At 46.8% G+C, this 26437-nt stretch overlaps 1 protein-coding gene and 1 pseudogene across 2 annotated transcripts in view; both read left to right on the forward strand.

Moving 5' to 3' along the window:
* Positions 1-4756: 4756 nt before the first annotated feature.
* Positions 4757-5238, forward strand: LOC108517675 (ATP synthase subunit d, mitochondrial pseudogene; annotated as a pseudogene).
* Positions 5239-6292: 1054 nt separating this feature from the next.
* TGM5 (transglutaminase 5) overlaps positions 6293-26437 on the forward strand; it is a 36120-nt gene continuing 15975 nt past the window's right edge. Inside the window, exons 1-6 of one of the 2 annotated variants that reach the window (XM_017858031.1) lie at positions 6293-6304; positions 13818-13997; positions 14104-14349; positions 17418-17536; positions 20471-20599; positions 21168-21345. In XM_017858031.1, the coding sequence (XP_017713520.1) occupies positions 6295-6304; positions 13818-13997; positions 14104-14349; positions 17418-17536; positions 20471-20599; positions 21168-21345 (862 nt within the window). In that variant the 5' untranslated portion in view covers positions 6293-6294. The remainder of the gene's footprint in view (positions 6305-13817; positions 13998-14103; positions 14350-17417; positions 17537-20470; positions 20600-21167; positions 21346-26437) is intronic. The other variant, XM_017858086.1, reaches the window with a different exon arrangement.

Here is a 26437-nt window from a genome sequence, read left to right on the forward strand (position 1 = left end):
TTATAAATAAATATAAAGTATTTGTATATATAAAGTATACATAAATATGTATATTTATTTTACAGAAAAATAAATATAAAGTATTTGTAAGCTGGAGTCATCTATTTAACTTCAAACTATACTACAGGGCAACAATAACCAAAACAGCGTGGTACTGGTACAAAAACAGGCCTATAGACCAATGGAACAGCATAGAGAGCCCAGAAATAAGGCCCCACACCTACAACCATCTGATTTTCAACAACACTGACAAAAACAACCAATGGGGAAAGGACTCCCTATTCAGTATATGGTGCTGGGATAGCTGGCTAACCATATCCAGAAGATTGATACTGGACCCCTTCTTTACATTGTATACAGAAATCAACTCAAGATGGATTAAAGACTTAAATGTAAAACCCAAAACTATAAAAACCCTGGAAGACAATCTAGGCAATACCATCCTAGACATAGTATTGGGCAAAGATTTCATGATGAAGATGCTGAAAGCAATCACAACAAAAGCAAAAATTGACAAATGGGATCTAATTAAACTTAAATGCTTCTGTACAGCAAAAGAAACTATCAACAGAGTAAACAGACAACCTACAGAATGGGAGGAAATATTTGCAAACTATGCATTTGACAAAGATCTAATATCCAGTCTCTATAAGGAACTTAAACAAATTTACAAGAGAAAAACAACCTCATTAAAAAGTGGGCAAAAGACATGAACAGACACTTTTCAAAAGAAGACATACATGTGGCCAACAAGCATATGAATAAAAGTTCAATATCACTGCTCATTAGAAAAATGTAAATCAAAACCACAATGAGATACCATCTTATACTAGTTAGAATGGCTATTATTAAAAAGTAAAAAAAACAACAGATGCTGGCGAGGCTGTGGAGAAGCGGGAACACATATACACTGTTAGTGGGAGTGTAAATTAGTTCAACCATTGTGGAAAGCAGTATGGTGATTCCTCAAAGAGCTCAAAACAGAACTACCATTTGACTCAGCAATCCCATTACTGGGTATATACCCAGATGAATATAAATCATTCTATCATAAAGACAAATGCATGCAAATATTCATTGCAGCACTATTCACAATAGCGAAGACATGGAATCAACCTAAATGCCCATCAATGACACATTGGATAAAGAAAATGTGGTACGTATATACCATGGAATACTATGCAGCCATAAAAAAGAATGAGATCATGTCTTTTGCAGGAATATGGATGGAGCTGGAGCCCATTATCTTTAGCAAACTAACACAGGAACAGAAAACCAAATATCTCATGTTCTCACTTAGAAGTTGGAATTAAATGGTGAGAACTTATGAACACAAAGAAGGAAACAACAGACACTGAGGTCTACTTGAGGGTGGAGAGGGTGGGAGGAGGGAGAGGAGCAGAAAAAAGAACTATTGGGTACTAGGCTTAGTATTCAGTGGTGAAACAATCAGTACAACAAACCCCCGTGACACGAGTTTACTTATGTGACAAATCTGCACATGTACCTCCGAACCTGAAATAAAAGTTAAAAAAAATTTTTTTAACTGAAGTGCTTTGTAAATTGTGAAGCACACACACAGAGGCCCTCTACCAGTTTAACTCCTTCTCCAGGGTGACTGTCTCTGTTTCTAGGGGTGGAAAAGGAAGAGGAGAGAGGAATCCACTGGCGTCTTCCAGCTGCAGCTTCCCTGTGCAGTCATCTGTGGGGCACCTCCTCACCCTCCCTCAGACCCGGGCACCCAGCCCGTCATGGGCTCTGATTCTACAGGCAAAGAAACTGTCACCTGCTCAGGGGCACAATGGAACTTCATGGCAGGGCCAGAATCAGCACCCAAGTCTCTCTGGGTCTTAGAAAGGTCTGACCCCATCTGTAAAATTAGAGAATAAAAGGAGGTTCTGGAGGTTCTCCACCCCCACCCAGTAAGTACTGGCCTGCCCCATGCGGATGGCAGGTGTGTCCTCACTTCTCTGTTCAGGTGTCCCTCCCCTGTGGGCACAGCCCTACTTCCTTCCAGACAGGAAGGTGCTCATCCACTCTGCTCAGCCTCCCTGTCTCTCCCTGTCCCCTCCCCTGGGCTGAGGAACAAGCTGCTGCATCAGAGCTGCCTCCCTCTCCCCAGCACCCTCACCCACTTGCCCTCTGACTAATGGCTCACAGAAATCGAATGAGGGGCTGAACCTACAAATAGCTCCCTAGGCCCAGAGCCCAGGTTGTATTCAGCCCCAGGGTCCAGGTAGAGGAGCTGGCTGGGGTTTTCCTGGCCCTGTGAATGGGCTTCGTGCCCCTGTGGTGCTTCTGCCTCCTCTCTCCTGTCCAGTGGCTACCTTAAACAAGCCTGCTCTAAGTGCTCCTGACCATGCGAGGTCCTCTGGGGGAGGCCCAGGCCCTCCAAGATGGGTGTGAGTTCCCTACCCTCTCCTCAAGGTTGGGGCGTGGGCAGAGCTGCCAAGAGTTCCAGCCACTCAGGCTGGCACAACTCAAAGGACTTTACTCAGAGTGACTGCCTTATTGATCCCAAATTCTCTCAACTGTTTCCAGCTGCTTTGGACTGGCCTCAGGGCACCACAAAACAGGCTGATGTCCGGCTGGTCATTGGGCACTTTCTCCTTTGGCCACCACAGTTACCCTAGCTGCACTTACCTTCCTGTTCCCCCTCACACTTATACTCTCCTGCCTATGCCTCTTCCTCCTTCCCAGCTAACCCATCTCAGCATGTGGGTTCAGGCATTCATCCATTTGTCTATGTAGGGATCATTTTTTAATTCATTCACTCTATCAGGCAATAAATAGGAACTGGAAAACCAACTATGTTCCAGATATTGCAGCAGGCAAGCACTTATGAAGCACCCAGGCTCTGGAGTCTGATGGTTGCATTCAAAATCTGGCTCTACCAGTTCTTTGTGAATGATCTGTTTAATGTCTTTAAGCCTCAATTGCCTCATCTGTAATGTAGGAACAATAACAGTAACTAACTATAGGGATGTTGTAAGACCAAGTGGGGTCATGCATATAAATAACTCAAAATAGTGTCTGGTATTAAAAGCTACTGCAATACTAATACAATCTGGTTGTATTAGTTGTTCTGCTGCTATTAGCCACTGTCATTATTAAGCTCTGGGAACACTGTTAATAAGACACAGTCCATGCCCTCCAGGGTGATTGGGGGAAAGACAGATAAGTATTTATAATGTTGAGGTATGAGTTGGCTAATAGGAAATGCAGAAGCAGCAGCCCCTGATTAGAATCCTGGTGCAGGCCGGGCGCGGTGGCTCACGCCTGTAATCCCAGCACTTTGGGAGGCCGAGGCGGGCAGATCACAAGGTCAGGAGATCGAGACCATCCTGGCTAAAACGGTGAAACCCCGTCTCTACTAAAAATACAAAAAAAATTAGCCGGGCGAGGTGGCAGGCGCCTGTAGTCCCAGCTACTCGGGAGGCTGAGGCAGGAGAATGGTGTGAACCCGGGAGGCGGAGCTTGCAGTGAGCCGAGATCGCACCACTGCACTCCAACCTGGGCTGCAGAGTGAGACTCCGTCTCAAAAAAAAAAAAAAAAAAAAAAAAAAAAAGAATCCTGGTGCAGCAGAGGAAGGGTGTCAGGAAGACTTCCTGGAGGGGGGATGCTTGAGCCTGGGTACTGGAGAAAATAGACAAGTGAGAGGAGGACATTTCAGAAAGAGAGAAGCTGATACATGCAAGAGAGAGGGAGGTGCGGGAGAGAGGGGGTCAGCCTGCTTGGCCTCCAAGTGGGCAGGAGAAGACCCTCCAGGCTTTGAGGGTGATGCTGAGAAGTCTGGACTTTACCCACTGTGGGATCTTAAGCAGGGGAGCAACCTGATGGAATTGGAACTTCAGAAAAATCACTGGTGACTCATTTGGAGAAAGGGTGAATGGGAAACCGGTTAGGAGTTGTCCAGGTAAGCAGGGGCTTCCATGAAGGCAGAGCAAGGGGCACAGTTTCAGGACAGCATCAGGAATTGGGCTGGACTGATGAGCTAAAGGGAGGTCAGGAAGCTGGGAAGTACAAGGTGGCATGCAGGTGTCCCCTGGAGTGATGGATGGACAGTGTCCTCACTCACCAAGACTAGACTTGCAAGAGGAAGGGCAGATATTTTGAGAGGAATGAGCAAGGGGAGGAGTTCCATCTGGGCTCCTTGGCTGTGAAGTGTCCAAGGTTCCCCCAGCAGAGCTGTCCAGCAGAAAGTGCCTCTGCAGTACACAGTTCTGGGGGTCCCCAGTGTCACGCGGGAGCCAGTGGAGTGAGAAGAGAGGAGATGGGGACAGATCCCTAGGAGGCACCAGCTCGAGGAGGGAAAGCCTGTAACAGGGACTGAGAGGAAGAGGACAGTGTGGATGGGGAGATAGGCAGACAACCAAGAGAGAGAAGTCTCCTCAGCCCAGGAGGAGTGGTCAGTACTGGCAGGGCTGCAGGAGGCCTTGCCATGTAAGAGCAGGAAGGCGCCCAGTGCCCAGCCCTCAGAGCCGGGAGGTGAGCGTGGCGTCGAGGCAACCGTGAGACAGAAGGCAGCCCACAGCGGGTGAGGGGTAGTGGGAGGCAAAGCAGTGGGCAAGGAGCTTGGCCGAGAAGTGGAGTTGAGAGAAAGGGCAGGGGCTGCCAGGGAACTGGGGATGAGAGTTGAAGGTGGATGTGCTGTGTTAAAATAGTGAACTGCATTTGTGCACATATACCCTATAAGCTATAAGAGGTGAGTGGGGTGTGGACCATGGGCTGCCAGGGTCGGTGAAGGATACCAGGATGGCTGGGTGAAAACTTGCTCTAAAAACCGTTGACTGGGTAGCTTTTGCAGAGATGATACCCCGAAACCAAAAGGCCACTGCAAATTCCCTGAAATCCTGGAATGAGACCTTCACCTCCAGGCTGGCTACTTTACCTGAGAATCCACCAGCTATTGACTGGGCTTACTACCAGGCCAGTGTGGCCAAAGCAGGCTTGGTGGATGACTTTGAGAAGAAGTCTAATGCCCTAAAATTTCCTGTACCAGAGGATAAACATACTGCCCAGGTGGATGCTGACGAAAAAGAAGATGGGAAAACGTGTGCTGAGTGGGTGTCGCTCTCAAAGGCAGGATTGGAGAGTATGAGAAACAGCTGGAGAAGATGAGGAACTTAATTCCATTTGATCAGTCCACTGAGGACTTGAATGAAGCCTTCCCAGACACCAAATTAGACAAGAAAAAGTATCCCTATTGGTCTCACCAACCAATCAAGAATTTATAAAATTAAGTCCAGGAAGAAGCTCTGGCCCTTATATTATACCTTCTGGACATTAAAAATAAAAATAATTATACAGTTTTTTTTTAAAAAAGCTGAGCGGAGACAGAGAGAATTGAAAATACAGAAGGGAGGACAATGCTGGTGAATGACGTTCCCGAGAGAGAAGGACCCACAAAGCAGGGGATGTGGGGAGAAGTGCCCAGGGCACAGAAAGACAGGGTGGGCACGGGGGTCCCACCCGCTCCACAGGCAGAGCCCTTCCCTCTCCTGCCCTCTCTCTCCTTCCACCTGCGCTTTTCTCCCTACGAAAGGGCTTGTGCCTTTCTTCCTAGGATCAAGGCCCTTGCTCACCCGCATTCCCGCCCTCTCACCTATTTCCAAACCTCCTCCACAAATTTTCCCAATTTTTCTTCCTCTATTTTATTTGTGATTATTTGCTTTTATTTGTGATTTGTCCTGGACCTGCCAGGTCTCACGCAAGACAATGCCACTGCTAAAGCTAAATACAGTGAAATCATATCAAAGGAGATTCAGACAGAGTGGGTTCTGTTTGCATTTAATGTTCAGAAAGTGACTTTTCAGGATAAGAGAAAGGCCTTGGTTACCTAGCAGGGTTCTCAGCTCAGTGAGGTGCCTTTACGGTGTGAACAGTGTCTTGGGACCCTGATGCTCCTTCCAGCAGCCCCCTGCATCCCTCTGGCGGGGCCATCAGCTCGCTTCTCCCTCCTGACTTCTCCACCACAGCACAGCACCTGCCTGGGAATGCCCTATTGCTCAAGAGCTATCAAAAGCCCACATGGCACAAGGCTGTGACAGTTCACCAGCTTCCACACCTCCTCTCAATCCAGCAACACCGCCAAGAAAAACCCGAGGGCAAGTGAGCAAACCAGTTGTGATCTGCTTGGTAATCAGGTGGCAGTGCGGCAGTCCAGCCCCGCCTTTGGTTCTCCTGGAGTCTTCCAATGGAAGGGGAAGCAGACACTCTGGCACCAGTTTGCTGAAGCTCCAGACTGCCCAGCTGTTCTGTGGGGAGCATCCCAGGAACCGGAGGCAGCCACCATGGCCCAAGGTAGGGAAAGCCCTGTGGCCACTGGAGTTCAGGGATAAAGAGGACAGAGACAGACTGTAGGAAGTCAAGGGGTGGAGGGTGTATTCAGAGAAATAAAGAAGTAAATACAGACTGAGTCAGGAAAAGCAAGAACCCCAGAAACCTCAGTATTCATTGGTGGCTTGAGAACCACCAGCGTAGAGGCTGACAGGTAAACACAGCCACACAGCTGCATGCTAACATGCCTGCCTCTGTAGCCAGGTGGGACAGGGCAGGACCAGGGATGAGGGGATCAGGGTTTCTGTCCTTCTCAGCTACTAGCTGACCCTTTGACATTGGACAAGTCACTTCGCCTCTAGTTTCCAACCCCCTTGCCTGAAAAAGGAGGGATTGGATCAGACAATCTTGAAATTGTCTTCCAGCTCTTAAGTTCTCTGAATCTTCATATCTTCTCCTCTTCCTCCATTTCAGAGGGTCTATTTCTTATCTTAGCTAATCTTCCCATCGCCAGCCTTCTCGCTATATCATCCCCCTCTCTCTGGAAAGAGCTGCTATGAAGATTAAATCGTTAATTGAAATCATTCAGAGGAATAAGCTTTCAACTTCCTCTACAACTGTAACAGCCTTACCTTTATTTATTACTTTTTTTTTTTTTTTTTGAGATGGAGTCTCACTCTGTTGTCCAGGCTGGAGTGCAGTAGCGTGATCTCAGCTCACTGCAAGCTCCGCCTCCCAGGTTCAAGTGATTCTCCTGCCTCAGCCTCCCGAGTAGCTGGGATTACAGGCGCGCGTCACCATGCCCAGCTAATTTTTGCATTTTTAGTAGAGACGGGGTTTCATCATGTTTGTCAGGCTGATCTCAAACTCCTGACCTTGTGATCCTCCCACCTCGGCCTCCCAAAGTGCTGGGATTACAGGCGTGAGCCACTGCACACGGCCCCATATTTATTACCTTTTTTGTTTAAATTTTTGTTTTAAAATTTTGTTTTAAAATTTCCATAACTTTTAATTGCACAAGAAATATAGGAATACATAGTTGGAGTAAAATAAATCAATAATTATAGATATAGTCTATCTATAGACTATAGACTATAGTCCTCTGCCTGCCAACCCCAATGGCAGTCTCATCTCCAGAGTGAACACTGTTACCTGTCTTTTGTCTGCACATATATTTACATTCAGACATATATTTACTCAATGTAATACATAGGATTAGCATGTGTGGTCTTTTTTGGTATATCCATGGTATCATCATGTTGTATGTATATTTCTGCAACTTGATTTATTTCACTACACAGTATGTCTGGGAGCTCTGTCCATACCAGTCAGTACCTATAGATCTACCTCAACTTTTCCCATAGTATCAGTGCAAGTAATTTCTAATCCAGTCCCCTATTGATGGGCATTTAGGTTGCTTTCAATTTTCCAGTTACACGAGCAATATTGCAAGGAACATCCTTATCCATGCTTCTGTGTGCTCATGTTGCTCATGTGGGAGTGTCTTTCTAGGATAACTACGAAGATCACTTACTTTAAAAGTTTTTTTTTTTTTTTTTTGAGACGGAGTCTTGCTCTGTCGCCCGGGCTGGAGTGCAGTGGCCGGATCTCAGCTCACTGCAAGCTCCGCCTCCCGGGTTTACGCCATTCTCCTGCCTCAGCCTCCTGAGTAGCTGGGACTACAGTTGCCAGCCACCTCGCCCGGCTAGCTTATTGTATTTTTTAGTAGAAACGGGGTTTCACCGTGTTAGCCAGGATGGTCTCGATCTCCTGACCTCGTGATCTGCCCGTCTCGGCCTCCCAAAGTGCTGGGATTACAGGCTTGAGCCACCGCGCCCGGCCTTAAAAAGTTTTTCTACAATCTCTGTTTATTTCCTGATCATTTCACCCAATTCTCTTCTCACCTCAAGGAAAACAAATATGCCCAGTAGTCAATGAACCTCCTATTTGAATAGATGGCACCTGGGCTGAAGAGTCATCCCTGTCTTAGGCAGGGATTAACATGGCCCAGGATGTCTCTAGAGAATGGAATTCTGCCCCAGCACTTGCTGCCAGGCAGATGCTGCCATGCCTGCTGAATAGCCTGAGTCATGTGCCCAACCTGAACTGCAGCCAGTTAGTGCTGTCTAATCAGTTGGTCTCCAAAAGGGGTGAGCTTCTTTTTCCACTATTAGGTAAAAGCCAAGTGCTTTCTTAGCTGGCAGTGGATGTGGACATTTTTTTGATCATGAGTGAAAGTCAACAGTGGGCAACAGCTGTTGGGTGATGGGAAGACCACTGGACTGGGCTCAGGAATCTGGTTTAACCGTAGGCAAGATATTTAACCCACCTGAACCTTAGTTTTCTCATCTCCAAGTGTGGATGACATGACATTTTGTCCCTCCAAGGATGTGATGAAGATTAAATGAGATAACTGTTCTAGCATACCTGGCACAGTGCCTGGCACATAGTAGATAGGCCCTCAATAAGATGTTGATTAAATCTGAAATCTGAAATAAGTACAGGGTGATTTTGCAAAAGATAGAGAATTCTATTCAACCTAGCAAATCTGAGTACCTACAATATGCTGATCATTATGCTTAATTTATTTATAATGAAAAACTAGTTTATGAAAAAGATGTGTGTTAAAGTAATCAAAAGCACTCAAAGAGATTTAAGACAAAGTTTAATATTTATTAGAGTATTTTGGTACAATTTGGTTCATATTTGTTTATAACAACTTTATTGAGATATAATTCATATACCATCAAGTTCACCTTTATAAAGTTCACAATTCAGTGGTTTTTCATATACTCACAAAGTTTTGCAAGCATCGCCACTATCTAGTTCCAGAACATTCCGTTACCTCAAAAAGAAATCCCATACACATTGGCAGTCACATCCCATTCCACCTTTCTTTAGCCCCTAGCAAACCCTAATCTACTTTCTGTCTCTATGAATTTGCCTATTCTGGACATTTCATATAAATATAATCATATAATATGTGTCTTTTTATGTCTGACTTCTTTCACTTAGCACAGTATTTTCAAGGTTCATCCATATTTGGTATGTTAAGCATTCTTTTTTTACAGCCGGATGACTTTCCTTTGTATGACATATCATTTTGTTTATCTGTTCTTCAGTTGATGGACAATTGAGTTGTTTCTACTTTTTGGCTATTATGAATAATACTGCTATCATTATTCAGGTATTATATGAACGTGTTTTCATTTGTCTTGGGTATATACCTGGGGATGGAATTGTTAGGTCGTATGGTAACTCTTTGTTGAATGTCTTGAGGAACTTCCAGACTGTTTTCCAAAGTGCTGCACCATTTTACAACCCCATCAGCAATGTATGAGGATTCCACTTTCTCTGCATCTCCACTAACACTTGTTATTATAGTCATCCTAGTGGAGGCAAGATGGTATCTCATTTGTATTTCCCTAGGACTAATGATGTTGAGCATCTTTTAATGTACTTATTAGCCTTTTGCATATCTCCTTTGGAAAAATGTGTATTTAGGTCCATTGCCCATTTTAAATTTGAGTTGTCTTTTTAATTGTAGAGTTATATGAATTTTTTAAAAAAGTATTCTGGATATAAGTCCCTTACCAGATATATGATTTACAAATATTTCCTAACATTCTGTGGGTATTCTTTTCACTTTCTTGACGATGTTCTCGAAGACAAAAAATTATTATTTTGATGAGGTCCACTTCATTTGGTTTTTCTCTCACTGCTTGTACTTCTGCTGTCATATCTGAGAAACTGTTGCCTAGTCTAAGATCACGAAGATTTATGTCTATGTTTTCTTCTAGGAGTTTCATAGCTTTAGCTTTTATGTTTAGGTCTTTGATCCATTTTGAGTTAATTTTTAATAAATGATGTGAGTTACGCATCCAACTTCATTCTTTTGCATGTGGATATCCACTTGTCCCAGCACCACTTTTTGAAAAGAGCATTCTTTCCCCCATTGAATTGTCTTGGCACCCTTGTCAAAGATCAATTGCCTGTAAATGTGAGTTTCTTGCTAGACTCTCAGTTCTATTCCACTGATCTATATGTCTATCCTTATGCCACTACCACATTGCCTTGATCAAGAAGTGCCACTCCTCTAATTTTGTTTTCGCTTTTCAGTATTGTCTGGCTGGTATGGATCCCTTGTATTTCCATATGAATTTTAGGATCCACTTGTCAATTTCTACAAAATGGCTGTTGGGATTTTGTTAGGGTTGTGTTGAATCTGTAGAAAAACTTGTTATTTTAATGATATTGCCTTCCAATCCATGAAGATGGAAAGTCTTTTTATTTATTTAGGTCTTCTTTAATTTCTTTCAATGATGTTTTGTGGTGTAGGTTTTGCACTTCTTTTGTTAAATTTACTAAGTCATTCTTTTTGATGCTGTTATAAATGGAATTGTTTTCTTAATTTTATTTTCAGGTTACTCTTTGCAAACATATAAAATACAGTTGGTTTTGTATATTGATATTGCATCCTACAACCTTGCTGAATTCATTTATTAAATATAATTTTTGGTGGGTTCCTTAGGATTTTCTATATACAAGATTATGTCACATGTAAATAGAAACAATTTTACTTCTTTCCAATCTGTTTGTCTTTGATTTCTTTTCTTTTTCTTTCTTTCTTTTTTTTTTCTTTTTGCCTAATAGCCCTAGCTAGAACCTCTAGTAGAATGTTAAATAGATGTGACAACAGCAGACATTCTTGTCTTGTTCCTTATCTTAGCAAGAAAGCATCCAGTCTTTTACTATTAAGTATGGTATTGGCTGTGGGCTTTGGAATGCAGTGGTGCGATTTGGCTCACTGCAACCTCCACCTCCCGGGTTCAAGCAATTCTCTGCCTCAGCCTCCCGAGTAGCTGGGATTACAGGGGCCCACCACCACGCCCAGCTAATTGTTGTATTTTTAGTAGAGATGGGGTTTCACCATCTTAGCCAGGCTGGTCTTGAACTTCTGACCTTGTGATCCACCTGCCTCGGCCTCCCAAAGTGCTAGAATTACAGGTGTGAGCCACCGCACCTAGCTGGAAGTCCCCTTCTATTCTTAGTTTGTTGAGTATTTTTATCATGAAAGAATGTTGGATTCTGTTGAATGCATTGGTTCACTTTTAAAAAGTCTAAATACAACCAAGACAAAGCAGCTAAGTCTCTGTACTTATTGGCTTATATCTAGAGGCAAAAGACAGACACATAAAAAAGTAGCTAAGAAAGACATCTGGGGCCAGGCGTGGTGGCTCACGTCTATAATCCTAGCACTTTGGGAGGGCGAGGCAGGTGGATCACAAGGTCAGGAGATTGAGCCCATCCTGGCTAACATGGTGAAACCCTGTCTCTACTACAAAATACAAAAAATTATCCAGGTGTGGTGGTGGGTGCCTGTAGTCCCAGCTACTCGGGAGGCTGAGGCAGGAGAATGGTGTGAACCTGGGAGGCGGAGCTTGCAGTCAGCCGACATCATGCCACAGCACTCCAGCTTGGGCGGCAGAGTGAGATTCCGTCTCAAAAAAAAAAAAAAGGAAAAGAAAAACATCTGAACACCTCATCCTAATCCTTACATATTTATATAAATGAACACATGAGCCTAGCATGTAAATTAGCTTGTCAATTAAGCAAATGAGCGATTCAGTTAAGTGTATAGCTCAGTAGGTGATGGAAAGAAGGGTTGGCCAATTGAGGCAGGCTTCATAGAGCAGGTGGGTATTGGAGGAGAGTCGGAATTTGGTTAGAGAGTGAGGGGCCATTCTGAGTTGGGGCTATAACAGCAAATACAAAGACAGGGATTTGCTTGGGGATAGATTGGCTAGAGGAGAGGGCCAATGCTGGGAATGATGAGAAGTGAGAATGCAAGAATAAGCTAAGGCCAAGTATGAAAAGTCGTGTCAAGTTAAGGAATGAGCCTTTTATATGATAGACTGTAGGAGATCTCAGAACTTGTAAAGCAAAAGAACGGCATGATTAAATTGTCTTGAGGAAAGGTAATCTGATAATGCATTAAGAGATGGGAGATGGGGAGAGAGACAGGAGGCAGGAGACCTCATGGAGGCTATTACGGTCACTAGGTATGAGAAGATATTGGAATTATGTGAATGTGGAAAGGGATGTATAGACACTAGAGATATTTTAATGGCAGGCGTGAAGAGAGTTAGTGACATGTGAATGGGCATAGGCTGAGAAGGAGATGGGTGAGCCAATGGTGATTTAAAGGCTGTGAGCCCACCAGGTGACTGGGACCATGGCAGAACCATGGTCAAACATGGAAAAATAAAAAACAGACCCTTCTGGCAGAGACTAGTGAGGTCAGTCTGTGTTTTAGCAGAGTCTCCAGAAGGTTGGGAATGGAACTTTCTTTGACTGTCATCAGCATCCAAGCTCCCAGGGCACTGAGCACACGGCCTGTGGTGGTCAGAGAGCCAGCAGATGGCCGATGGCTCAAGCCTGTAATCCCAGCACTTTGGGAGGCCGAGATGGGTGGTTCACGAGGTCAGGAGATCGAGACCATCCTGGCTAACACGGTGAAACCCCGACTCTACTACAAAAATACAAAAAAACTAGCCGGGTGAGGTGGCGGGTGCCTGTAGTCCCAGCTACTCAGGAGGCTGAGGCAGAAGAATGGCGTGAACCTGGGAGGCGGAACTTGCAGTGAGCTGGGATCTGGCCACTGCACTCCAGCCTGGGTGACAGAGCGAGACTCCGTCTAAAAAAAAAAAAAAAAAAAAGAGAGAGCCAGCAGATGGCTAAAAGAAGAGCAGCTAGCGGCCAGGCACGGTGGCTCACACCTGCAATCCCAGCACTTTTGGAGGCCGAGGCAGGCGGATCACGAGGTCAGGAGTTCGAGACCATCCTGGCTAACATGGTGAAACCCCGTCTCTACTAAAAATACAAAAAAATTAGCGGGATATGGTGGCGGGCGCCTGTAGTCCCAGCTACTTAGGAGGCTGAGGCAGGAGGAGAATGGCGTGAACCCGGGAGGCAGAGCTTGCAGTGAGCTGAGTTCTCACCACTGCACTCGAGCCTGGGCGACGGTGTGAGACTCCGTCTCAAAAAAGAAAAAAAAAAAAAGAAGAACAGCTAGTCCAAGGAAAGTTAACCCCAGGGCAGCTAAACCAAGGAGTAGCTCCCCAGACCTGGAGGCTAGTACAGGGGCAAGTGAGACTGTTAACTTGAGTCCAAGAAAGTGGATGCTGGGGTGAATCTGAAGCCATGTGAGGCTGAAGGGAGCAATCAGACTTGGCCAGGTCTACGGAAGGACTTGGACAGAGGCAGAAAACCATGCCCCTCCGGAGTGTGTAAGGGAGAAGAAGATAGAGGGTCAGAGAGAGAGGAGAGGAAGGAAGAAAGAGGAACCTGCATGCCTGGAACCTCATTAAATCCTTATCCTCACCCTGGCAGGCTGATCTTACGGACTCTATTTTACTGATGTGGAAACTGAGACTCAGGCTAAGTTACTTTCTCAAGTTTGCAGAACTAGTAAGTGGTAGGTAGGATTGGCTCCACAACCCCACTCTTTTGTCTAACCCTGGCTGCCCCATTGCAGGGCTAGAAGTGGCCCTCACAGACCTCCAGAGCTCCAGAAATAATGTGCGGCACCACACGGAAGAGATCACTGTTGACCACCTCCTTGTTCGCCGGGGCCAGGCCTTCAACCTCACCCTGTACTTCAGGAACCGGGGCTTCCAGCCAGGCCTGGACAACATCATCTTCGTGGTTGAGACTGGTAAGAACCCCAGCTGGTTCACAGGAGCTAATTGTGTGTGTCTGGGAGGCGATTTTCGGGGGTTTGGAGGTCGCCATAGAGGGCCTCAGCTCTACTTCCCTCCTAGGACCACTGCCAGACCTGGCCTTGGGGACTCGGGCTGTGTTCAGCCTGGCACGCCATCACAGCCCCAGTCCCTGGATCGCCTGGCTGGAGACCAATGGGGCCACCTCCACAGAAGTGAGCTTGTGCGCTCCTCCCACGGCGGCCGTGGGTCGGTACCTCTTGAAAATCCACATCGACTCCTTCCAGGGGTCTGTGACGGCCTACCAGCTCGGGGAGTTCATCCTGCTCTTCAATCCCTGGTGCCCGGGTAAGGCAGGGTGCCCATGCGGGGCCCTCCTTTCTCTTCTGTCAGTGCTGCCAGAGAGACAGGCTCAAGGATTTCTAGACCCGGCTCCCGGGCCACCCAGAGCCTCCCAAATTCCCTGCACTCAGCATCCGCCCCAACCACCACGAATTAGGGCAGAAAACCTTGCTATTCATTTACTTATTTAGAATTTTCAAGTTATAAACCAAATCATCTTTGCTTAAACAGAAAACTGTTACAATTAAGTTTGATCATGAATAACATCTACCTTCATCATATATTTTTAAGTTAACTAGAGTTTTTTTGTTATAAAAGTAATGAATGCACTGCATTAAGTATTTATGGAATGAAGGAAACGGTTTAAAGAAAAGAAAGAAAAGTATAAAGTAAAAAGTAAAGCCTCCCAGTCTCTAAGTTCCATTCAACAGCAGTTCTATTCTTCCAGATTCCATTCACCTTCAACATTTTCTTTTTTTTCTTTTTTTTTTTTTTTTTTTTGAGACGGAGTCTTGCTCTGCCACCCAGGCTGGAGTGCAGTGGCCGGATCTCAGCTCACTGCAAGCTCCGCCTCCCGGGTTCACGCCATTCTCCTGCCTCAGCCTCCCGAGCAGCTGGGACTACAGGCGCCCGCCAGGTCGCCCGGCTAGTTTTTTTTGTATTTTAGTAGAGACGGGGTTTCACCATGTTAGCCAGGATGGTCTCGATCTCCTGACCTCGTGATCCGCCCGTCTCGGCCTCCCAAAGTGCTGGGATTACAGGCTTGAGCCACCGCGCCCGGCCTCACCTTCAACATTTTCTTTCGTAGTTTTACAAAAGTGTTCTATGCTTAATCGAATACGTACGCCTCTGTGTGTGTGTGATTCTACAATACACAGTGTAAGTGAGATTATGTAATACATACCATTCTCCAGCTTCTTTTTTTTTTTTTTTTTAATTTAACAATTCAACTTTGGGCACATTTTCCTATCGGAGCATTCTTCTTAACAGCTACAATTATTCCACTGTTTGGATGCACTAGATATTTTTAACTAGTCCTCTATGGGCATTTTGGCTGTTTCTAGTTTTTTTTTTTTTTTTTTTTCTTCTTCTTCTTCTATAAACAAAGTCACAGTGAATCTCTCAAACTACCTGTCTCTCAAGCCCTGACCTCTAAATCTAGTTGGGGACAAGGCTAGATACATAGGCAGACACAAGGACACGATGTGGGCAGAAGGGATCAGGAGTAGAGAATGGATCTGCTGTGCCTTTAAGCAGAGGCCAGACTCCCAAGTCTGGCTTCTGACTTAGGGGACGATCCCCTTCCCATCTTCCCTCTCTTTCTACCTTCTCCCCCAGCCTTATCCCAAGGAGGCCTCCTGGGTCACATCAGGACCCAGAGCCCTGGCTGGGTTCTAACGCCTCTAACCACTTCCCACTTCCCTGTCCCTGAATGGCTCAGAATGCTCACCCATCAGCCAGCTGGAGAGACCCTGCCATGGGATCCAGGAGGGCCAGTCGACTGTTTTCCCTGTCTCTGTCTCCTCTCTCTCTCTCTCTCTCTCTCTCTCTCTCTCTCTCTCTGTCTCCTCTCTCTCTCTCTCTCTCTCTCTCAGGGCCTTCTGAGCAGTGGGGAGAAAAACGTTAATGGTGGGGCCTTCTCTCTTGAGCTTGTGCCACACCCAGGCCCTGGGGAGACCCAACACTGGGCCTAGGGTTGGTGGGGGCTGAAGTGCCCTCTGGTGCTGCAGGATGGGAGGGTATTGGCTGGGAAGCCTCACCCTGTAGCTCAAGCCACTGCTGGGCCTGGCTGAGAGGAGGGGCTGTGTGGTCTCAGCCATAAACCTGCAGCTTCTCGCCACACTGGCCCAAACCCTCAATAAAATACATCTCAGCAACGAGGCCTCCTGCACCAGCCTCCTATCAGGCTGTGTCTGAGGCTGCCTCTGAGGAGGGCACCTTTCCCTCAGGGCCAGGCAGAACTTCCAGACAGTTCCAGAACCCTGTGAAGAGGACGTCTGAGCCCATGGCCTTTTGTTTGTTTGTTCTTAACTTTAAAAATATAATTTTTAACTTTTATTTTAGGTTCAGGGGTACATGTACAGGTTTGTTATGTAGGTAAACTGCACATCACAGAGGTTTGGCTTGATGTACGGATTATTTTGTTACCCAGGTAATAAGCATGTTTCCTAACAGATAGTTTTTCAACCCTTACCTTCCTCCCACCCTCCACCCTCAGATAGGCCCCTCAGATAGGCCCCATTACTTTCAATGGCAAAAACTGCAATTACTTTTGCACCAACCTAATGTTAAGATATTTTTGAATTGGCTTCAAAACCCTCTGTTCATATGGGCAGCGTGTGTATGTATATATATATATACATTCGTGCTATAAACATGGTTCATAATCTGTAGAGACTTCAGGTATCACATACAGATTTCCATGTCCATGTACATGATTTTGCTGCCTTATGTCTCTACGGTATGGAATTCCGCAGTGGAGTTGTACCGAAGCTAACTAACTACTCCCCAAGAATAGGGCGGTAGGTGGTTTCCAGCTTTGCAGTATCACAAACGGCACTCAGATGAACAGCTTCGTGTCTAAATCTTTGTGCACATATGAAATGCTTTGCCTGGATTAAATACCTACAAAAGGAATAATGAGGTCAAGGCCAACCCTTAAGGTCTGGTTTGCTCTTTTCCAACCAAGATTAGTATAGCGGAAAGAGCACAGAATATGGAACCAGCGGGCTGTGTTCAATTTCCAGCTCTGTACTGATGTGTGATTTGGGCAATTTACTTAATCACTCTGAGCCTGTTTCCTCAACCTTAAAATGGGGATAGGATGTAAATGTGCTTTGTAAACCAAGAAATTCCACCAAAGGCGAATTTTTATTATTCTACCTCGTGTTCATCTTGAACCTGTTGGTGGTGTTGGGAGCATGGACTCCCTAAGACCCACTGCCTCGTGCTCCTCTTGGTGTCGCCAGGGACCCTTGCTCCAGAGCTGTTTCCTCTGGGACTATGGGGATGAGAATGGGGCAGGAAGGGAAAGGCGACTTTTCTGCTTCGTGCCCTCCCACTCTGGTTCCTAGAGGATGCTGTCTACTTGGACAGTGAGCCCCAGAGGCAGGAGTATGTCATGAATGATTACGGCTTCATCTACCAAGGCAGCAAGAACTGGATCCGCCCGTGCCCCTGGAACTACGGACAGGTGAGTCTCAGCCCTGCTTATGGCCCATCCTGGCCCTGAGCTTGTGGGGAGAGGGAGCAAGGCGCACATGAGGTTCACCTAGAACTGCTGACCAACACTAACTAAATGGCACGAGGAAGATGTGTGTTGTGAGCCCAGGTTGCCCGAGGAGCAGCCATAGGGAGTGAGAGGGTCTGTCCTTTGCTGATCATGTCTGATTTGGACAACAGGAGTTAAGGGAAAGGGCAGTTAAAGGCCCCTTACCCAGGAATTCCACTGAGCACGAGGGTGAGGATGGAGGGCATGACAAGCACCACGACAGTGATGATGGCATTTGGGTTCATTAAACTGTTTTTCCTCTGGGGTCCCATTTTCCACTCTTTCACTTCATCCTCACAACCCCTGGTGACTGACCCTAGCATCAATTCTGTCACACCAAGGACAACTTGCCCCTGAACGTTTCAGCCAGAAGCAGGACTGATGAGCCGCAATGCATCTCCCTCCCTGTGGCTATTGTCTCTCTATTTACATGTCTTTTTGATAAGATATCTTTTTAATTATGAAAGTTAATACATGATTGTTTAAAAAGCTTTGCAAAGAGACATTACAAAAATGGATACATGAAGGTCATCCCAAGCACTGTCACCAGCTTGGTGTATGTTCCTCTGCATTTTGTTTTCTACACACATTCTAAAATGCTACTTTATATGTAAAAATAATGTCATATTAATTGCAATGCTCTGCACCTCCTGCCTTTCTAAAAGCCTGCCTCTCTTTTCAAATTCAGCCTGCAGCAGGGGCTTCAGGAAGTCCAGCACCAGGCAAAGAAGAGGGCTCTCGAGGCTGAGCCCCACGCCAAGAGCACTATGGGAGGGAGGGATCAGCTCTCGGCCACTCAGAAGGCTGTCAGCTGGGAAACCCTGGGGATCCTCGTGGAGCCTTGTCTCAGCTTCATATGAATTCCTCCCCTGGACCTGCCCAAATAGAACTCCAACACATGTGTCCTTCCAGCCCCAGCCTGGGCCCAGGGTTGGCTATAGCCAAGACGAGAGATAGTGGCCTCAACTGGCCCCAACTCATATCCCCGGTCCTCACTCAACATGGGCAGATTGGGCATCATGGAGAGACCTGGACAGGAGTTGGCTGCCATCTGTGAGAAACAGAAGTGAGGGGTTGCTGCTTTCTCAGCCCTGGGTCCCTCTGTTTCTGTCTTTCTTTTTTTGTTGTTGTCTTGTTTTTATTTTTGAGACATCATCTTGCTCTGTCACCCAGGCTGGAGGGCAGTGGCGACATCATAGCTCGTTGCAGCCTTGACCTCCTGGACTCAAGTGATCCTCCTACCTCAGCCTCCTGAGTAGCTGGGACTGAAGGCATGCCCCACTACGCCTGGCTAATATTTTTAGTTTTTGCAGAGACGAGGTCTCACTATATTGCCCAGGCTGGTCTCAAACTCCTGGGCTCAAGTGATCCTCCCGTCTCGGCCTCCCAAAGTGTTGGGATTACAGGTGTGTGCCATCGCACCTGGCCTATTTCTGTCTTTCTTCTTCGTTAAATGTATATTGGTTGCCTGCTCAGTGTCAGGCAGGGTGCTAAGTGCTAGATATATGAAAATGAATACAACATTGTCCCTGATCTTACAGTGTAACGGGGACTCAGACACATAAACAGGTCACTTATCATACAGTGGAACATATAAAGACTGAGAGATAGGGGCACAGTGTTCTGAGAGCCAAGGGGAAGAGCTCTTGGTTGGGCATGGGAGTATCATGGAATCTTCCCGGGAGAGGAGATGTTTGAACTGAGTTAGCCAAGTGAAGGATGGTGGGAAAAACATCCCAGACAGAGGGAAGGCATGAGCAAAGACATGAGGGTGGGAAATGGTTCGGCCCACTGCAGGAATCTGGTGTTGCTGAAGAAATAATGGCGGGGATGGAGGGGGCGGGGGCGGCGATTATTGAGACCTGAGGCTGCAGAGGTAGGTTGGGGCCAGGTCTGGGAGGAACTTATGTGCCTACTGAAGGAGGTCAGAGCTTTGATTCTCTAGGCTGTAGGGGGCCTTTGAAAATTGTAAAACAGAAAAGTGAGCTGATCAGACTATCCTCTGGGGAAGATTGATCAGAGAAGCCTCCTAATTCTGCGTGTTGCCCAGTGTTATACAGGAGTGAATGCATTCTTTTACACGCGTTCTACAAGGAGGTACAGAGTTCATGTAATGTGCTGCGCACCATGCCAGGCCTAAGGTCCAGAGTTGTGAAGGGAACTGGACTGGAGCAGTGCCGAGACTCAGGCAGGAAAAGACAGACTTGACTACACCACGTAGCCGAGTCTCATGAGGAGAGGGGACATACCCAGGGCTGTGGAGCTAAAGCAGGCTCAGGCTCGGGGAAGGCCTCACAGGGAGTGGCATTCACACCAAGTCTGAAGGACCAGGAGGAGCCAGCCTACCTTGGGTGGGAAATTCCCTAACTCACATGTAATTAGTCAGCCTAGAGCCCCAGTGAATCACGAGTGCCATGGCAGGTTGGCAGCCTCACTTCAGCAGCAGCTGCCAATGCTAAGCTGGGTCAGCAGGTGAGTGTGGAAGCAGGGGCGATGTGGTTTTGGTAAGAACACCCCCTGGGTCTCTAGGCGTGTGGGGATTGAGAGGAGAGGAGGAGCCTTTTCAATCGGTCAGACTTACTGGGGAAAAGCCCAGAACAACCCAGGAGTAGCAACAGTCATCTGGAGTGAAGGGGAGGGATTTGGTGTGCAGGGCATACATGCCAGTGGAATTGTGACCCTAGAGCTTTGAAACCCCACACCTGAATGGGAGGAGATTCATGGCTGTTCTGTTTGACACAGTTACCTTCCAAGTGAATTTATGTTCCACTGGGGTTGAGGGGGGAAGTCATTACTTTTTACATATTCCCACGTGACAAGCATGGGTGCCTTCCCTCTCGGCCTCTCCCCCTGAAGTTTGAAGAGAAAATCATAGACATCTGCCTGAAGCTGCTGGACAAGAGCCTGCACTTCCAGACTGACCCAGCCACAGACTGTGCCCTGCGGGGAAGCCCCATCTACGTCAGCAGAGTAGTGTCTGCCATGGTGAGGTCCCTGGCGTGCCCGGGGAGGGAGGAAGCTATGCAGCGGGAGCCCTGCCCACTCACAGTTGTCCCCTGCAGTGGGTGAAAGAGGGACCCTCTGGCAAAGCCATCTTGGATGAGACTGACGCCAGAATGTGGGTGACAAGTTTTCTCAACCGAGCTCTGAAACAGCTGGGTGTGGGTCCTCACCTCTATGAACTCCAAATTACCTGTTTTGAGAACGGGTGAGTGTAGTTTCGGTTTGCGAAATGGTCTTGTTGTTTCTAAATTTCCTCTTTTCTGAAGTGTTTTTTAAAGGTCTCACAGGTAGGCTCCAGCTTTGCAGGGGATGGGAGGACACGGGTAAGGGGCAGATAGGAACATAATAATAAACTAATTCACAGTGGAGCAAAAGTCAGAAGAGTCAACACCCATCCTTAGTCCTCCCCAGCAAGTCTGGAAGTCCGCAGCAAAATGCTGTTAAAGTCTCTCCTCTGTTTCTCAGGCCCATGGCTCTTTCAAGGCAGCCTACACATGACATGTTGAGGAAATGGATGCTTCTAACACTTCCGTATATGGCTTCTCTTCAGATCAACAGCAATGATGACAATGGGGTGCTCAATGGAAATTGGAGTGAGAATTACACAGATGGCACCAACCCTGCGGAGTGGACGGGCAGCGTGGCCATCCTGAAGCAGTGGTATGCCGCAGGCTGCCAGCCTGTGCGCTATGGGCAGTGCTGGGTCTTTGCTGCCGTCATGTGCACAGGTAGGATGTAGAAAGGACCCCATGAAAAGGTCGAAAGTATAGCAGCTCACGTATGAGCCTTCTGAACCATTCCCATCCCAGTCCCACACAGTTCACACCAAGGGACATTTGGAAGGAGGTCCTTTCCCTCTCTGAAATGTCTCGACCAGGCACGGTGACTCACACCTGTAATCCCAGCACTTTGGGAGCCTGAGGCAGGTGGATCCCAAGGTCAGGAGTTCAAGACCAGCCTGGCCAAGATGGTGAAACCCCATCTCCACTAAAAATACAAAAATTAGCAGGGCACGGTGGCAGGCACCTGTAATCCCAGCTACTCGGGAGGCTGAGGCAGGCGAATCGCTTGAACCCAGGGGGTGAAGGTTGCAATGAGCCAAGATCATGCCACTGCACTCCAGCCTGAGTGACAAGAGTGAGACTCCCTCTCAAAAAATAAATAAACAAAATAAAAAAGAAAATGTCTCATCACGGACCTCAGACTGCACATGTCTGGGCTTATGTCAGACCATGGTTCTGAAGTGACAGTCACACGTCCCAGGACGCCTGACACCCTTACTTCTTCTGAGCTTAGGCAACCTACCAGCATATTCCTAAGAGCCTGGCTGGGAACTGTCTAGGTTCGACAGGCTGAGTAATTAGGAAACTACAAACTGATTAGTGTCCTTTCTGAGCACAGAGAATGGGCTCAATGAAGATGTGTACATGCAAGGGAAACGTGAGTTAGGGCTGTGGTGTGGGCCATGGGGCCAGAGCAAGATGGCAGCCCAAGGAATGAGCTTGAATTTGGAGTTGTTGAGGGCCTGATGGCCTTACTCCGGCCAGAGGGCTAGGGGCAGGGAGAAAACGTGAGGTCAGCTTTTCAGATAAGGAATGGGTACTACATTAGTAGAGGAAAAACTGAAAAATACATGTGGGGAAAAGAGCAAATGGAAGTTGGTTTGTGGGTGCCAAGAGGAGGAGATAAGGAGGAAATCATGAGGGGTGATACTTGGAAATGAGTCACACACTGGAGGTGAAAGGAGGAGGCCTTCTGCCTCACCCAGGGCCAAGTGCTTGCTCCGGGTCCTCACCCTTGCCCTGCCCCACACCCAGGCCAGCTCTCAGCCTCTTGGCTTGCGCATCCTGATTAGGGTGGCAATCAGAAGGTTATTTGTTGTGTTAAGCTGGGGAGAGAGGCCAAGCAAGGTTTTCGCTCACAGGACTCTTTAGGGGAATCCAGGAGTGCCAGATCTGCCCATAACTTGGTGTTTATTGGGGGTTCAGGCCTTTCGGGTGGAATTTCGTGTGTGACAAGGTTTAGTGCATTTCGTGTGCTTGTATATACTGGGCTCATCTCTGGGCTGTTGGAAGAATGCAACTTCCCTGAAGGAAGCTCAGAGAGCCCCAGGCATCTGTCCAAGGGCACGAGGAGGCGTTGCCAACCGAGAGAGAGTGACTTTGCACAGTTGATGAGAATGATCAGTAAGTCCCAAGCTTACTCCTCTGCAGCTGCAGAGCCAGCTCTTGAGTTGATTGAGTTGAGTTGGATGAGTTGAGTGCCCAGGTATAAGAAACAAGGATTCCACAGCTTTGAAACTCCAAGTCATGAAGATTTTGGTGAAGTGAGAGGTCTGAGTCCTTCAGGAAGCAGGCACAAGACTGACAGGTAGAGACTAGATCTTGTATAAGATAGAGAGGGAACCTTCCAGTGTGTGGAAAAGCCTAGCATCTAATGGATCAGGTATGTGTGTGTAGAAGGAGTGAGCCAGGTTTGGTCGGGTGTGGTTGTCTGGAACTGCTTGATGAGAGAAGTGGAGCCAGTGAATGGAGATTATGCAATGACAGTAGACCAATTAACATGTTTGTGAGAATCATGGCCCTTTAGTGGCCTGGAAAACAAAGGGTTGGTCAAAGTAGGTCAAACGTGGCCCAGTCCCCTGCAGCTCAATCAGCACCAACCTTCCCCAAAAGGGTTACCATGTTATATATTAATAAATACAGCAGTTTGAAAAACTCATTCCTTCATCCAGCAATGAGTCGTTATTCTACACCAGGGACTCACTGTGTTCCAAGAGCTCTTGAATACAAGATGGGTAAGACCCAGCTTCTGTCTTCAACTAAAGTTAAAATTAACGATTTAGTCAAACTCTTTAACCTCAAACAGTTCCCAAAGCATGTTTTTTGAAAATATATATGTTATTAGTTCATAGCCACAGTAACTAATGTTTATTGGGGACTTCCTTTGTGCCAGACACTGTGCTAAAACTCTGATGGCCAGCGTAGCGGAGAAGCATGTGGACTCTGGAGGCAAGATGCGTGAGGTTGTATACCAGCACTACCATTAATCGGCTGAGTAACCTTGGTCAAGTCATTTAACTTGTGCCTCGGTTTCCTCAGATGTACGGTGGGGAAAGTAATGGTACCTACCTTATAGGATTATTGAAGGGATTGAGTGACTTCATACTGGAGAGTGCTTAGAATAGTGCCTGGCTATAGTGAGTGCTCAGGAAGCATCAGTTAGGGTCATCTTGTCTGATCACCTAAATGACCTTATGAGATGGGACCTACCATCTCCATTTTTCAGAAGAGGAGATTGAGTGGTGGAGCCGGTCTCATACCCGAGTCTGGCTGGCTCTTCAAGCCATGTGCTAACCATCGGGCCTTACCACCTCATGAGCATTGCTAGCAGCTGCCATTAATCCAGCACTAAGTCCCTCAGGAAAACACTGGGCACTTTCACTTTTACTAATCCTGACCACCACCTGCAGTCAATATCATTATAGCCGTTTCACAGATGAGGAAGCAGGCTTAAAGTGACCTGGGGACTCTGGTCTGACTCAGATGTGCATCTCCCCTCTACGGCCCTGCCTCCCCGGGTGGCCTTTCTACGTGTTGACACATCGACTTCAACTTCCCGTAGAAAAACCACAAAAGGAGGCTTTGTGTGCTTCAAAGATGAGGTTATAATTTTGGGGGATGTGCTGTGTCCTTGGCATCCATTTAGTTGCCTGTTACTTGAGAATTTTAGAGAACTCCCTGGCCTACCCTTCCTGTGTCCAGGGCCAGGCACCCTAGAGCTCTAGGCTCTCAGGCTCTTCCTGTTCTGGCCGTTCACTCTCTGACAAGGTTGGAACCCTCAGCTCTTGGCTGAGGTCTGGGAAGTAGCCTGGATGCCTTGCACGATAGCAAGAGAACAGACAGAACAGTGATGTTTTGTTGCCTGAAAACTCCCCAAAAGCCAGGTGTGGAAAAGCCACCTAGTGTATAATTTCATACATATGAAATGTCCAGAGGAGGCAAATTCATAGAGATAGAAAGTAGAGTGTGGTTGCTTAGGGCTGGGAGGAGGGGATAGTTGGGAGTGACTGCTAATGTAATGAGGTTTCCTTCTGAGGTGAAAATGTTTTGGAGTTAGACAGTAGAGATTGTTGCACAACCTGTGACTATATTGCAAACCACTGAACTGTACACTTTACAAGGGTGAATTTTACGGCATGCGAATTATATCTCAAGAAAGTTGTTTGAGAAGCCAGGCATCCTGGGAATATGCCTGGTCTATTCTTGCCCATAACTGCGTGGGGTTGGAAGTGGGGTAGGGGAGAGCAATGACTTGGGCTGAGGGTTGGGAGGTACTAATGTGTGACTGTAAGTGGATGTATAGCACCATCCCTCTTCTGTAAAATAGGGTCCAAGGTCCCAGGGGAAGCGGAGATGGGAAAGGGTGTGGGAGATGGGAGGCTGCCTGGTTGGGACTGTGACTGGGCCCTCCTCTTAAACTAAAGCAACCCAACTTGCATGTCTTTTATACATCAAATCCTCACTTATGATGGGCTTGCATATAGAGCCCTCTGCTTAATGCTTTTTTGAAAACCCCTGAGCTAGATATTATCTAAGATTTTTCTAACTCAGTTATGTAGGGGCCTTTATAAAGTATCCCATCTTCATTTCAACACAGTAACTCTTGTTCTTATTGTTTTTACCCTTACGTCTCAAAGAAGGAACCGCAGCCAAGGCCCTGGTGCATTATTTTACTGCAGCCTTTTCTTAGATCCCAGTTCAAACTCTTTTGTGCAATGCCTTGGACTAAACACAAACCTGCCTTATTTTCCACTGATTTCCATTGACATAAGATAGCATGGAATGTTCCCTCGTAAGGTTGTTGACTAATACATGGAGAGTAGATAGAAAGATGTCTGGCACATAGTTTTATCTAAATGTTAGCTATTATAATTAGTCTGGTACTGTTTTAATCTCTGCCTCTTGGGCTCCAGGGGTTTGGCTGGGTCTTATTCAAAAGGTGTTTCAGCCTGGTGCGGTGGCTCCCGCCTGTAATCCCAGCCCTTTGGGAGGCCAAGGCGGGCAGATCACGAGGTCAGGAGATTGAAACCATCCTGGCTAACACGGTGCAACCCTGTCTCTACTAAAAATACAAAAATTAGCCAGGCGTGGTGGCAGGCGCCTGTAGTCCCAGCTACTCGGGAGGCTGAGGCAGGAGAATGGCGTGAATCTGGGAAGCGGAGCTTGCAGTGAGCCAAGATCACACCACTGCACTCTAGCCTGGGCAACAGAGCCAGACTCTGTCTCAAAATAAAATAAAATAAAATAAATAAATAAGTTGTTTCTAGCTATCCCTGAAACTTCAGTTCCCCTCTCTCCCACTTTTTTCCCCTTTTATTTCCTTTCTTCCTTGGAACGTTTAGAGTTAAGTTAACTATATTCCTCATTTCATGGCACTTACCATAATTGGTCTGCTCAGGCCCCTCTTTTGTAAAAGGCCCTTCTTATTAAAATCAATTAATTAATTTCCTCCTTTTATTTTATTTTATTTTATTTTATTTTTTTGAGGCAGAGTCTCGCTCTGTCGCCCAGGCTGGAGTGCAGTGGCGTGATCTCGGCTCACTGCAAACTCCACCTCCCGGGTTCATGCCATTCTCCTGCCTCAGCCTCCTGAGTAGCTGGGACTACAGGCGCCCGCCACCACGCCCGGCTAATTTTTTTATATTTTTAGTAGAGACGGGGTTTCACCGTGTTAGCCAGGATGGTCTCGATCTCCTGACCTTGTGATCCACCCACCTCGGCCTCCCAAAGTGCTGGGATTACAGGCTTGAGCCACCGC

The sequence above is a fragment of the Rhinopithecus bieti genome, unplaced genomic scaffold (assembly GCF_001698545.2).
Source record: "Rhinopithecus bieti isolate Rb0 unplaced genomic scaffold, ASM169854v2 scaffold_495, whole genome shotgun sequence".
In the NCBI taxonomy this organism is placed as follows: Eukaryota; Metazoa; Chordata; class Mammalia; order Primates; family Cercopithecidae; genus Rhinopithecus; species Rhinopithecus bieti.